Source organism: Sapajus apella, unplaced genomic scaffold (genome assembly GCF_009761245.1).
Source record: "Sapajus apella isolate SASKATOON/1434 unplaced genomic scaffold, GSC_monkey_1.0 scaffold29, whole genome shotgun sequence".
NCBI classification, from domain to species: Eukaryota; Metazoa; Chordata; class Mammalia; order Primates; family Cebidae; genus Sapajus; species Sapajus apella.
Genome location: NW_022436969.1, coordinates 58,414 through 70,695, shown reverse-complemented (window position 1 = coordinate 70,695; position 12,282 = coordinate 58,414). Strand labels below are relative to the sequence as shown.

The window sequence follows — 12,282 nt, the reverse complement described above, 5'->3', positions numbered from 1 at the left end:
AAAAAAAAAAAAAAAAAAAAAAAAAAAAAAAAAAAAAAATAACCAAAATGTGAGAAAATTCTTACAAACTACTCATCTGACAAAGGACTAATATCCAGAATCTTAAAGTAACTTAAATCAAGAAAAAAATCAAATAATCCCATTAAAAAGTGGACAAAGGACATAGAAACTTCTCAAAAGACACACAAATAGCCAACACACATATGAAAAAATACTGAACATCATTAATCATTAGAGAAACGTAAATTGAAACCACAATGAGATACCATCTCATACAAGTTAGAATGGCTATTTTTCTTTTTATTTATTTTTTATTTTTTTATTTTCCCAAGTCTGAAGTGAAGAATGGCTATTTTTTAAAAGACTGTGGAGAAAAGGGAACAGCTATGTTGGTAGGAATGCAAATTAGTTCAGCCACTGTGGAAAGCAATTTGAAGATATCTCCTACAGCTAAAACAGAACTACCACTCAACTCAGTAATCCCATTAGTAGGTATATATCCAAAGAAAAATAAATTGTTCTACCAAAAAGACACCCGTACTCTTATGTTCATCACAGCATTATTCACAGTTGTAAAAACATGGAATCAACCTATGTGCCCATCAATGGTGGACTGGATAAAGAAAATGTGGTACATACACCATGGAATATGACATAGCCATAAAAAAGAATGAAATCATGTCCTTTGTAGCAACATGAATGGAGCTAGAGACCATTATCATAAGTGAAATAAATCAGAAATAGAGAATCAAATATGCATGTTCTCACTTGTAAGTGAGAGCTAAACAATGCACATGCATGGACATAAAGGTGGAAATAATAAACACTGGGCACTCCAAAAGGGGAGAGGGAGGAAAGGAAGTAAGTAAGGATTGAAAAACAACCTACTGGGTAATATACTCACCAGTTTAGGTGATGGGTTAGTTCTCTGATGCCCAAATCCCAGCATTACACAATATACCCATACAGCAAACCCATACACAGACCTCCTGAACCTGTAATTATTTTTTAAAACACAGGTATAGACCACCTCTCAGTGCAAGCAGCAATATGTCTGACAGAAACATGACCAAAAAAGAAGGGATGGGAAATTGATGTTGACCAAACACACTATAAAAGTACATGCTGTATAAAAGTACATGCTGTAGAAAACCAAAAAGACAGCAAGAACACCAAAGCAGTTATCCAGTGTCAGCTACCACAAAAAGAAGGTAGACAGTAGAGTGGGTAGCGCCTGCTGTAACAACTAGAAGACTTCCCACATCTATACATGGAAATAAAATTCCAAAGAAAAAGGTCCAAGTTCCAGTCTATCACAACTCATGGGGACAGCTTTCATCCAGATCTGGCTCTGAACTCACCAGGTACTAACCACCTGGCCATCATTGCCCAACTAATCAAAGAAGTGGACACTGAAAAACATGTTACATCAAAATGATCCAATGTTTAAAAACAACAAGAGAGCTGCAAAGTTGAAGGCTGATTTTTAATGACAGTAATCTCAAAGAAGAGACAAAATTAACCAGATAGAAGAAACCCAAAAGTGGTGACAGTTCTAAAACCCTAAACGTATTTAGAACTGTGGCCCAAAAACCAAGAGGAAGTCCTGAAACAAGCAAGCACCTGCTTTGTCCAAAGGTAAGAAGTATATGAACTCAGTAATAATAATGACTGTAAAAAAAAAGTTGGGAGGCGGGGTATGGTGGCTTATGCTTGTAATCCTAGAACTTTGGGGGGCTGAGGTGAATGGATTGCCTGAGGTCAGGAGTTCGAGACCAGCCTGGCCAGCATGGTGAAACCCTGTCTCTACTAAAATACAAAAATTAGCTAGGCTTAGTGGTAGCCGCCTGTAATCCCAGCTACTCAGGAGGCTGAGGCAGGAGAAAGGCTTGAACCCGGGGGGTGGAGGTTGCAGTGAGCCACGGCGTCACTTCACTCTAGCCTGGGCAAAAGAGTGAAACTCTGCCTAAAAAAACAAAAACAATAAACAAAACCAGATGGGAATTTCCAGGGTATCAGTATATGGAGTCATGGATAGAGTTAGAGGCTTCTTTTTTTTTTTTAACTTATTCCTCAAAATTGAACTTCAATGAAGACAGAGGCTTTGTTATTATCTTGCACCTGGGAGCCATTTTACGAAATTTATTTTGATGTGGTCATCCCTTTTATACCACTGCACTAAGCTGAATGGAAATAACAGTGTGTGCTAAAACTGCATGTGAGTATCTACTGAGAGAGAGAGAGAGAGAATGTGTGTGTGTTTTTATTTATGATGTATGCACATTTCTAAACAACTGGTTTGTTCTGTAGTGATAGAGTTTGGTATTTTTTTTCTTCTGGCCATTGCTACACCCTATCACAAGCATACGCAGATATTTGGCATAAATTACTTATCACTGCCACTCTCTGAACTGAGACAACCTACATCTTAAAAAATGGGATTTGGTACCAAGAAAAGACTTTTTTTTCACTAAACTTTTGTTTCAAAATATACCCGTTTCATGGTGAAACCCTGTCTCTACTAAAAATACAAAAATTAGCTGGGCATGGTGGCGCGCGCCTGTAGTCCCAGCTACTGGGAAGGCTGAGGCAGGAGAATTGTTTGAACCCAAGAGGCGGAGGTTGCAGTGAGCCGAGATCACGCCACTGCACTCCAGCCTGGGTAACAAGAGCAAAACTCCGTCTCAAAATGTATATATATATACCCGTTTCCACTGTCCTCCACACGTGCCTTATAGTTTTGTCACAATTGACTTTGAGGGAGTTTTTAAAAGAAATATTTCCTTGGCTTGGCGTCGTGGCTCATGCCTATAATCCTAGCACTTTGGGAGGCCAAGGGGGATGATCTCTTGAGGCCAGGGGTTCAAGACCAGCCTGGGCAACACAGTGAGGTCTTCCTCCATTTCTAAAAAAAAATAAGTTGTTTTCTTTTTTAAAAAAAGAAATGTTTTAAGTGATAAAACAGTCTGCCACTGGATGGCAAACAATCAGAACATAGGATGTATACTCTGATATTCCTACAAACATACCCAATTTGAATCTCATCATGAGGAAAATAGCAGAGACACTTAACTTGGGACAATCTACAGAAATAATTGGACTGTAACCTTCATGAGTGTTTTAAGTTACGAAATCAAATGATCCTTTGACTAAAAAAGGACAAAAGGTACTATGTCCTTTGATAAAAAACATACATAGAACAACTGTCAAAATCTGAATAAGGTCTGAGGATTACACAGTAGCACTGTATCAATACCAATCTTTACTTTGATGGTTATGCTCTTGTTATGTAAGGGAAAGTTCTTGTTTCTAGAAAATAAGAAGTATGTTCTAAGGTATTGAGGTTAATAGGGCACTAGATAAACAATGCTCAAACGGCTAAAAGAAAAATTTCTGAACAATGCTTGCAACTTTTCTATAAACTTCAGATTATTTCCAAATTATTATTATTTTTTTTTTTCTGAGACAGAGTTTCACTCTTGTTGCCCAAGCTGGAGTGCAATGACATGATCTCAAGCGATTCTGCTTCCTGGGTTCAAGCGATTCTCCTGCCTCAGCCTCCCAAGTAGCTAAGATTATAGGGATGTGCCATCACGCCCAGTCAATTTTGTATTTTTAGTAGAGACGGGGTTTTTCCATGTTGATGAGGCTGGTCTTGAACTCCATACCTCAGGTGATCCACCTGCCTCAGCCTCCCAAAGTTCTGGGATTACAGGCATGAGCCACTGTTTCCAAATTAATTAAGTGATGTTTCTTGGAGGGAAGAAAAAAAAAAAACCAACCCTAATCTCTCTTTAGCATTTAGTAAAGGAACACAGATAGTATTAAAATCTGATAGATATACTTAAAAAAAAATTTTTTAAAAAAGGCTAGGCATGGTGGCTCACGCCTATAATCCAAGCACTTTGGAGGCCAAGGCAGGCAGATCACCTGAGGTCGGGAGTTCAAGACCAGCCTGACCAACATGGTGAAATTCCGTCTTTAAAAATAAAATAAAATCTGATAGATATAGAAAAAGAATCAAATGTGTCTGCATGTTTAGTTCAAGAAGATTTTTTTTTTAAAAGTTAAGAAATTTAAATGAGGTAACAAGGTTTTAGTCAGCTTTTTATAGTAAGAACAGAAAGGTTGTCTAATCACATACACTCTTCCCCAGCATTTTCTTTTTTTTTTTTAATTGATTAAACTTTCATGCCAGTTTTCTTTAAAATGCTCTTTACTTTCTGATACTCTTAATGAAAAAAAAAAATAGAACTATAAAAAACTTCTAGGGCAAGATAAGCAATTAAACACGAATTCTCAATCAAAGAGAGGACTAAGAGAAATGGCATTACTCTATAACTTCTCTCATTCTCACTCATCCCTACCAACACACCCCAGTTTTAAATTCAAATGTCATGAAAATTTGGTGCTTTTCACCAAAAAGCTTACCTACCACAATCAAGCTGGCTTCACCCCTGGGCTGCAAGGCTGCTTCCACATATGCAAATCAATAAGGATAATTTATCACATAAACAGAACTAAAGACAACAACCACATGATTATCTCAATAAACACAGAAAAGGCCTTTGATAAAATTCAACATCCCTTCATGTTAAAAACTCTCAAGGTGTGGAGGCTCACACCTGTAATCCCAGCACTTTGCTAGGCCAAGGCAGGTGGATCATCAGGTCAAGAGATCAAGACCATCCTGGCCAACATGGTGAAACACCATCTCTGCTAAAAACACAAAAAATAGCTGGGCATGGTGGTGCACCTGTAGTCCCAGCTACTCAGGAGACTAAAGCAGGAGAATCGCTGGAATCCAAGAGGCGGAGGTTGCAGTGAGCCAAGACTGTACCACTGCACTCCAGCCTGGCAACAGAGCGAGACTCCGCCTAAAAAAAAAAAAAAAAAAGACCTTCTTAATAAACTACGTATCAAAGGAACATACCTCAAAATAGTAAGAGCCAGCCGGGCGCAGTGGCTCACACCTGCAATCCCAACACTTTGGGAGGCCAAGGTAGGCACATCACCTAAAGTCAGGAGTTCAAGACCAGCTGGCCAACATGGTGAAACCCCGTCTCCACCAAAAATACAAAAAATTAGTCGGGTATGGTGGTGGGTACCTATAATCCCAGGTACTTGGGAGGCTGAGGCAGGAGAATTGCTTGAACCTGGGAGGCAGGTACAGTCAGCCTAGATGGTAACATTGTACTCCAGCCTGGGCAACAGGAGCAAAACTCCGTCTCAAAAAAAAAGTAAGACATTTATGACAAACCCACAGCCAATATCATAGTGAATGGACAAAAGCTGGAAGCATTCCCCTTGAAAACCAGCACAAGACAAGGATGCCCTCTCTCACTACTCCTATTCAACACAGTATTAGAAGTTCTGGCCAGGGCAATCAAGCAAGAGAAAGAAATAAAGCATATTCAGATAGGAAGAGAGGACGCCAAATTGTCTTTGCAAATGACATGATCCTATGTCTAGGATCCTATGCCTAGGAATACTCGATTGTCTCAGCCCAAAAGCTTCTCAAGCTGATAAGCAACTTCAGCGAAGTTTTAGGATGCAAAATGTGCAAGAATCAGGAGCATTCCTATACACCAGCAACAGACAAGCAGAGAGCCAAACCATGAATGAACTACCATTCACAACAGCCACGAAGACAATTAATACCTAGGAATACAGCTCACAAGGGAAGTAAAGGACCTCTTCAAGGAGAACTACAAACTACTGCTCAAGGAAATCAGAGAGGACACAAACAAATGAAAAAACATTCCATGCTGATGGATAGGAAGAATCAATATCATGAAAATGGCCATACTACCACCCAAAGTAATTTATAGATTCAATGCTATTCCTATTAAACTACTATTGACATTCTTCACGGAATTAGAAAAAACTATTTAAAAATTCACATGGAACCAAAAAAGAGCTTGTATATCCAAGACAATCCTAGCAAAAAGAACAAAGCTGGAGGCATCACACTACCTGACTTCAAACTATACTTCAAGGCAAAACAGCATGGTACTGGTACAAAAACAGACAAATGGAACAGAACAGAGATCTCAGAAATAAAACGACACATCTACAACCATCCGATTGTCAACAAACCTGACAAAAGCAAACAATGGGGAAAGGATTTCCTATTTAATAAATGGTGCTGGGAGAACTGACTAGCCATATGCAGAAAATTGAAACTGGACCCCTTCCTTATACCTTAGGAAAAAATTAACTCAAGATGGACTAAAGAATTATATGTAGGGCCGGGCACGGTGGCTCAAGCCTGTAATCCCAGCACTGTGGGAGGCCAAGGCGGGTGGATCACGAGGTCAAGAGATCGAGACCATCCTGGTCAACATGGTGAAACCTCGTCTCTAGTAAAATACAAAACATTAGCTGGGCATGGTGGCATGTGCCTGTAATCCCAGCGACTCAGGAGGCTGGGGCAGGAGAATTGCCTGAACCCGGGAGGCGGAGGTTGCGGTGAGCCGAGATCGCGCCATTGCACTCCAGCCTGGGTAACAAGAGCGAAACTCCGTCTCAAAAAAAAAAAAAAAAAAAAAAGAATTATATGTAAATCCCAAAACTATAAAAACTCTAGAAGAAAATCTAGGCAATACAATTGAGAACATAGGCACAGGCAAAGATTTCATGATGAAATTGCCAAAAGCAATTGCAACATAAATTGTCTCAAAAAAAAAAAAGTCAAGAAACAACAGATGTTGGTGAGGCTGCGGAGAAATACGAATGTTTTTACACTGTTGGTAGGAATGTAAATTAGTTCAACCATGTAGACGATAGTGTGGTGATTCATCAAAGATCTAGAATCAGAAATACTGACACAGTAATCCCATTACTGGGTATATACCCAAAAGAATATAATCATTCTATCACAAAGATAAGATTTATGCGTATGCTCACTGCAGCACTATTCACAATAGCAAAGACATGGATCAACCCAAATGCTCATCAATGACAGACAGGATGAAGAAAATGTGGTACATATACACCATGCAATACCATGCAGCCATAAAAAAGAGATCATGTCCTTTGAAGGGACACAGATGAAGCTGGAAGACATTATCCTCAGCAAACTAATGCAGGAGCAGAAAAGCAAATACTGCGTGTTCTCACTTACAAGAGGGAGCTGAACAATGAGAATACATGGACACAGGAAGGGGAACAACACACACTGGGGCCTGTTGGGGGGTGGGGCCAGGGGAGGGAGAACATTAGGAAAAAGAGCTAATGCATGCTGGGCTTAACACCTAGGTGATGGGTTGACAGGTGCAGCAAACCACCATGGCACACATTTACCTACGTAGCAAACCTGTGCATCCTGCACATGTACCCTGGAACTTAAAAATTGAAAAACAACAAACAAACAATAAAATGTCGGTGCTTCTCAGAAACAACTAGGCCTCAGTCAGAATTATATGTGTTCTATGCACCCTAACTTCCAAGGAAAAGACTGTTCTTGACCAACTTCAATTAGAAATATATTGTGTTAGCCGGGCGCGGTGGCTCAAGCCTGTAATCCCAGCACTTTGGGAGGCTGAGGCGGGTGGATCACGAGGTCAAGAGATCGAGACCACCCTGGTCAACATGGTGAAACCCGTCTCTACTAAAACTACAAAAAATTAGCTGGGCATGGTGGCGCGTGCCTGTAGTCCCAGCTACTCAGGAGGCTGAGGCAGGAGAATTGCCTGAACCCAGGAGGCGGAGGTTGCGGTGAGCCGAGATCGCGCCATTGCACTCCAGCCTGGGTAACAAGAGCGAAACTCCGTCTCAAAAAAAAAAAAAAAAAAAAAAAAAAAGAAATATATTGTGTTGGCTTATCTAGTAGATCTTAATTTATAGTCATATTCTCAGATCTCCACAATTGTAAAAGAGCCGTCTTGGGTTCAGAGTATATACAGTAGTCATGTAATAGCAAACCTAGCTCCCCTGAATCATTAACTTCACAGGGCTACATACTACACTAAGAGATGATTATGAAGTAAGATAGCAAATGTATCTCAACCTACCACAAAGGTAGCATTTTTAACTTGTTAGGCATTTCCTGGAAGCAATATGCCCTATAATTTGGGAAGGTAGATACAAATTTCTAGTTCCAATGACATTACCATTCTCACAAATGAAACCATTCACAAAAGTGGACAAAGATGTACAAAATGATGACTTATTTTCAATAGGAGACAACAGACCATTCTTAATGGGACATATATTTTCTTTTAAGCAAAAGAAACCTCCTCCTTAATACATTTTGTCACTTTCTGAATAGAAGCCTTTTAAGCAGAGATAAACAGTGGGCTAACACGTTTCAGATGCGCTTGCACTTACTATTGAAGAAAAGCCAGGGAAAGTAATAAGTTATTTTTTTAAAGTTTTTTTCCATGTTAGAGCCTGAGAAATTCTAATTCGAACATTAAGCAATTCCACATATTTTCTAACTTTCCACAGGTTCCAAAAATAGAGAAAAGAACCCAATTTTGAAATCTTGGTTTTTAAAAATTACAGCATTTTTACATGAAATTGAGAGTAGTTTTTGAACATCTTTACTTCTTTGTACCTTTGAAACATTGTACACTGTGTAAAACACTGGGATGCGTGGGTTAGTGCAGACTTATAAAAATGTAAGGATGTTCATATTTACATTTCATACTTAGTAAATTAACTAAATTTTTAAAAGATCCTTTTATGCCCCTACTAGATCAAAAGCTCCTTAAGAGGTAAGACCATGTTGATTATATGGGTGTATGTTCAGCTCCTAGCACAGTCTCTGAAATATAGAGACGGTTGTTTAATCCAAGTTTCTATTTATATTTATAGTAAATCACTATCTCCCTGCTGCTACCCTCAGCCTCCAAGAAAGTTAGCTCTCTCCAACTAATGCTTTTTTTTTTTGAGACGGAGTTTCACTCTTGTTACCCAGGCTGGAGTGCAATGGCGCGATCTCGGCTCACCGCAACCTCCGCCTCCTGGGTTCAGGCAATTCTCCTGCCTCAGCCTCCTGAGAAGCTGGGATTACAGGCGCGCGCCACCATGCCCAGTTAATGTTTTGTATTTTTAGTAGAGACGGGGTTTCACCGTGTTGACCAGGATGGTCTCGATCTCTTGACCTCGTGATCCACCCGCCTCGGCCTCCCACAGTGCTGGGATTACAGGCTTGAGCCACCGCGCCCGGCCAACTAATGCTTATAAGGACAACTGGGGCTGGATAAATCTCTCTAAATCAGTAAAGATCCCAGCAACTCAACTGCTTCATGAGACAAGAGACAGAAGATTTCTACACATTAAGTATTTAGTCAATAACAATATAAAGCACTCTGAAACAGAGTAGGATTTTTCTTAAGTACTTTGAAAGACAACAGAAGATCAGAGCTGAAATAGGGAGGATTCATTCCTACTTCAATGCATCCAACTTATCTGTCTTTTCACATATGCGATTTAGTTTAACCTTACGAAAATATGGGTAAAATTACAAATTTTATAAATTAAAAAAACTGAGACTCAGAGAAGTAGCTTGACCAAAAAAGCTGTGAGAAGATCAAAATTTACAGCCAGATTTGTCTAAATCCAAATCTCATGACCTTACCAATATATTACCTCAGAACAAAATTTAATTTAGTTTTTAGGATTCATTTTAAATAAAAATGGACAAATGACACATATTTATAAAATAAATTAATAGCAACTTATAAAGCAAATGCACTCACCTGCCCTGCTTTACTAAATCGATGGCCTGCCAATATCATATGAAATGCGTATTTTCTAACCATGGGACTTTTCATGTTTATAAAGCAATGTGCCGCCTGTTCCAAAAGAAGTGCACTTCGAAGATCAGAATCCTATTGAATGTTTAAAAGAGAAAAACGTTAGTTTCACCAAGTTTAAAGTAAAAAGATAACTGGTGAAAAAACATTTAATTTCTTAATATATAGCATATCCAATGTTTAACTTAAGAGTATATGAGGGCAAAGATCAAGAGGCAAACCAATTTTGATTCTTCCAATAAACACAAAACTCTTATAAGCTTTGAAAAAATTTTCTACCATGAAATACTTAGCTTTTCATAAAAGCCAAATGCCTAGTTATGATATGTGCCACGTACCAAATCTGTGAAGAACTGCAATCCCTTCTCAAATGGAAAGTATGTAAACTAGGAATTTAATACAAGTATACCAATAAAAATAAACCAGAAACCATTTACACCAATCTCATTTTCTTCTGAAAACTGACTTGGTAGCGTATTTCCATCCACCCAAGAAAAAAAACAATGTATACAGATTATAAAATATTCTAATCTACTACTTCATTCTCTGTAAAATTTCATGATATTTAAAGGAATCCTGAACTTTTGCTGTAATTCCAGAGGGTCAATCAACTGCATTTCATTAAAAAGTTCAGAAGGTTTCAGCTTCAAAGATTTTTTCACCTACTAGGACATTAATAAAGAATACAATGCAGTAAACTTCCACTTCAACTGACTCTTAAAGTACAGCATCTACAAAACCATATGCTACATTTCGTCATCGCCCTTAAGACAAATCTTTCGACTGAAAGAGTCATCATGTTACAGATAACTGAGAAAGTACTGAAGGTTGCTGATTAAATATCAGCATTTTCAAACTTTCTCCAGGTTTGTAGCTGTTCTCAAGCTGAACTTACCATGCCCTTCCATGTGTTCTGCTGCCATTATTTTCCCCAGGGAAAGTTGAAAACAGAAAACATTGACTTTAAATGCAATAATTTCAACAAATTATAGTTACATCAAAAGTGTTCACAGACCATTGATTATCATAAACTATCTCTGCGTCAATCAGAAAATTATACTAGAGATGAAACAGACCCGAGGAAACCATCTAGAAAGCATTTAGGAAATGGCAGCTATTATGTATTTCAACCTCCTCATGACAAAAAAAAAAAAATGACTAGATGATTGCTCTAGTAATTAAGATCCAAAAACTAGTGAGTAGAAAAGTCAGGAATACATAATTGAGTGGTTATTAAAACACGGCTTGTGTCAGAAATACTTAGGTGAGCTTGGAGTTTATTTTTTATTATTTTAGGAAAATGTTTTCTTTTTAAAAATTAATACAAACTAATTTTTTAAAAAAGAATACGTTTGAAGAAAAAAGTGAACATCTTTCTTTCCCAGCGCATACTGTCATTTGCCAGAGGTAGCTATTCTTCAGAGCTTAGTGTTGTCGTGCATTTCTGTCACCCCTCCCATATATGTATGTACATGTGTTTATATGCCTAATACATATGAATTTTTTAAAATACACATATATTTTGATACCTAAGTGGTATTTATATAGAGTGCCCTGCTTTTTTCACTTAACGTAAGGGACACCTTTCTAAGACATCTACATCTGTCTCATTTCTTTTGAAGCTACACTGTATTCCATTATATAAATGTATCCTAACTTACCAACTGATTGTTTCATATTTTGTTACTACATAAAATGCTTTGATAACTATCTTTTTAGAAACATATCTGAATAATTATTTGGACATTTTTAATAGAGAAATGTCTGGAAACAGACTGCTGAGTTAATGAAAGCTATGCATATACTTCAAATTCTACTCAATATGGTCAAACTGCTACAAAAAAAGTAACATCAGTACACACGCTCATCAACAAAGAAAAAGAGTATATGTGTTCCACTCTATTCAGCCAAAAATCTTTAAAATTTTTACCTAATAAAATAAAAATGACAGCTTGGGAGCTCACACCTGTAATTCCAGAACTTTGAGAGACGAAGGTGGGGATTATTTGAGCCAAAGAGTTCAAGACCAGCCTGGGCAACATAAAGAGACCCCACAAAAAGTAGCTGGGCATGGTTATGAGTGTCTGTGGTCCTAGCTACATGGGATGCCAAGGCAGGAGAATCATCTGAGCCCAGGAGGCTGCAGCAGCAGTGAGCAATGACTGCAACACTGCATTCCAGCTTTGGCGAAAATGACACCCTGTCTCAAAAAAGGAAAAAACACCTTGTTTTTTAACATACATTTCTTTAATAGTAGGGCTGTTAAATCTTTTCATATGTTTAGGGGATTCTGTATTTTTCCTGTGAACTGCCTGTTTATGCTCTTTTGTGAATAGTTTCTTGCGATTTTCTGCTTTGTAAGAGCCTTTTGAATATTTAATGTTAGTCCTTTGTAATGTATTTTGCAAACAGTATTTCCCAGTTTTGACATGGAAGAATGTATTCTTTCATAGGCAAACGCACTATCTTTGCCTTTATGGTGTCAAGACATTGCATCAAACTAAAAAAGGATATTATC

General features: G+C 38.1%; 1 protein-coding gene across 8 annotated transcripts in view; it reads right to left on the bottom strand.

The window, feature by feature from the left end:
• Nucleotides 1-12,282, bottom strand: part of TRAPPC8 (trafficking protein particle complex 8) — a 115,286-nt gene that overhangs the window by 52,933 nt on the left and 50,071 nt on the right. For 5 of the 8 annotated variants that reach the window (XM_032293102.1, XM_032293104.1, XM_032293105.1 and 2 more), the window contains 2 exons: nt 10,660-10,680; nt 9,708-9,839 (listed from right to left, as the gene is read on the bottom strand). In XM_032293102.1, coding sequence (XP_032148993.1) covers nt 9,708-9,839; nt 10,660-10,680 — 153 coding nt within the window. The remainder of the gene's footprint in view (nt 1-9,707; nt 9,840-10,659; nt 10,681-12,282) is intronic. The other 3 variants (XM_032293106.1, XM_032293108.1, XM_032293103.1) reach the window with 2 other exon arrangements.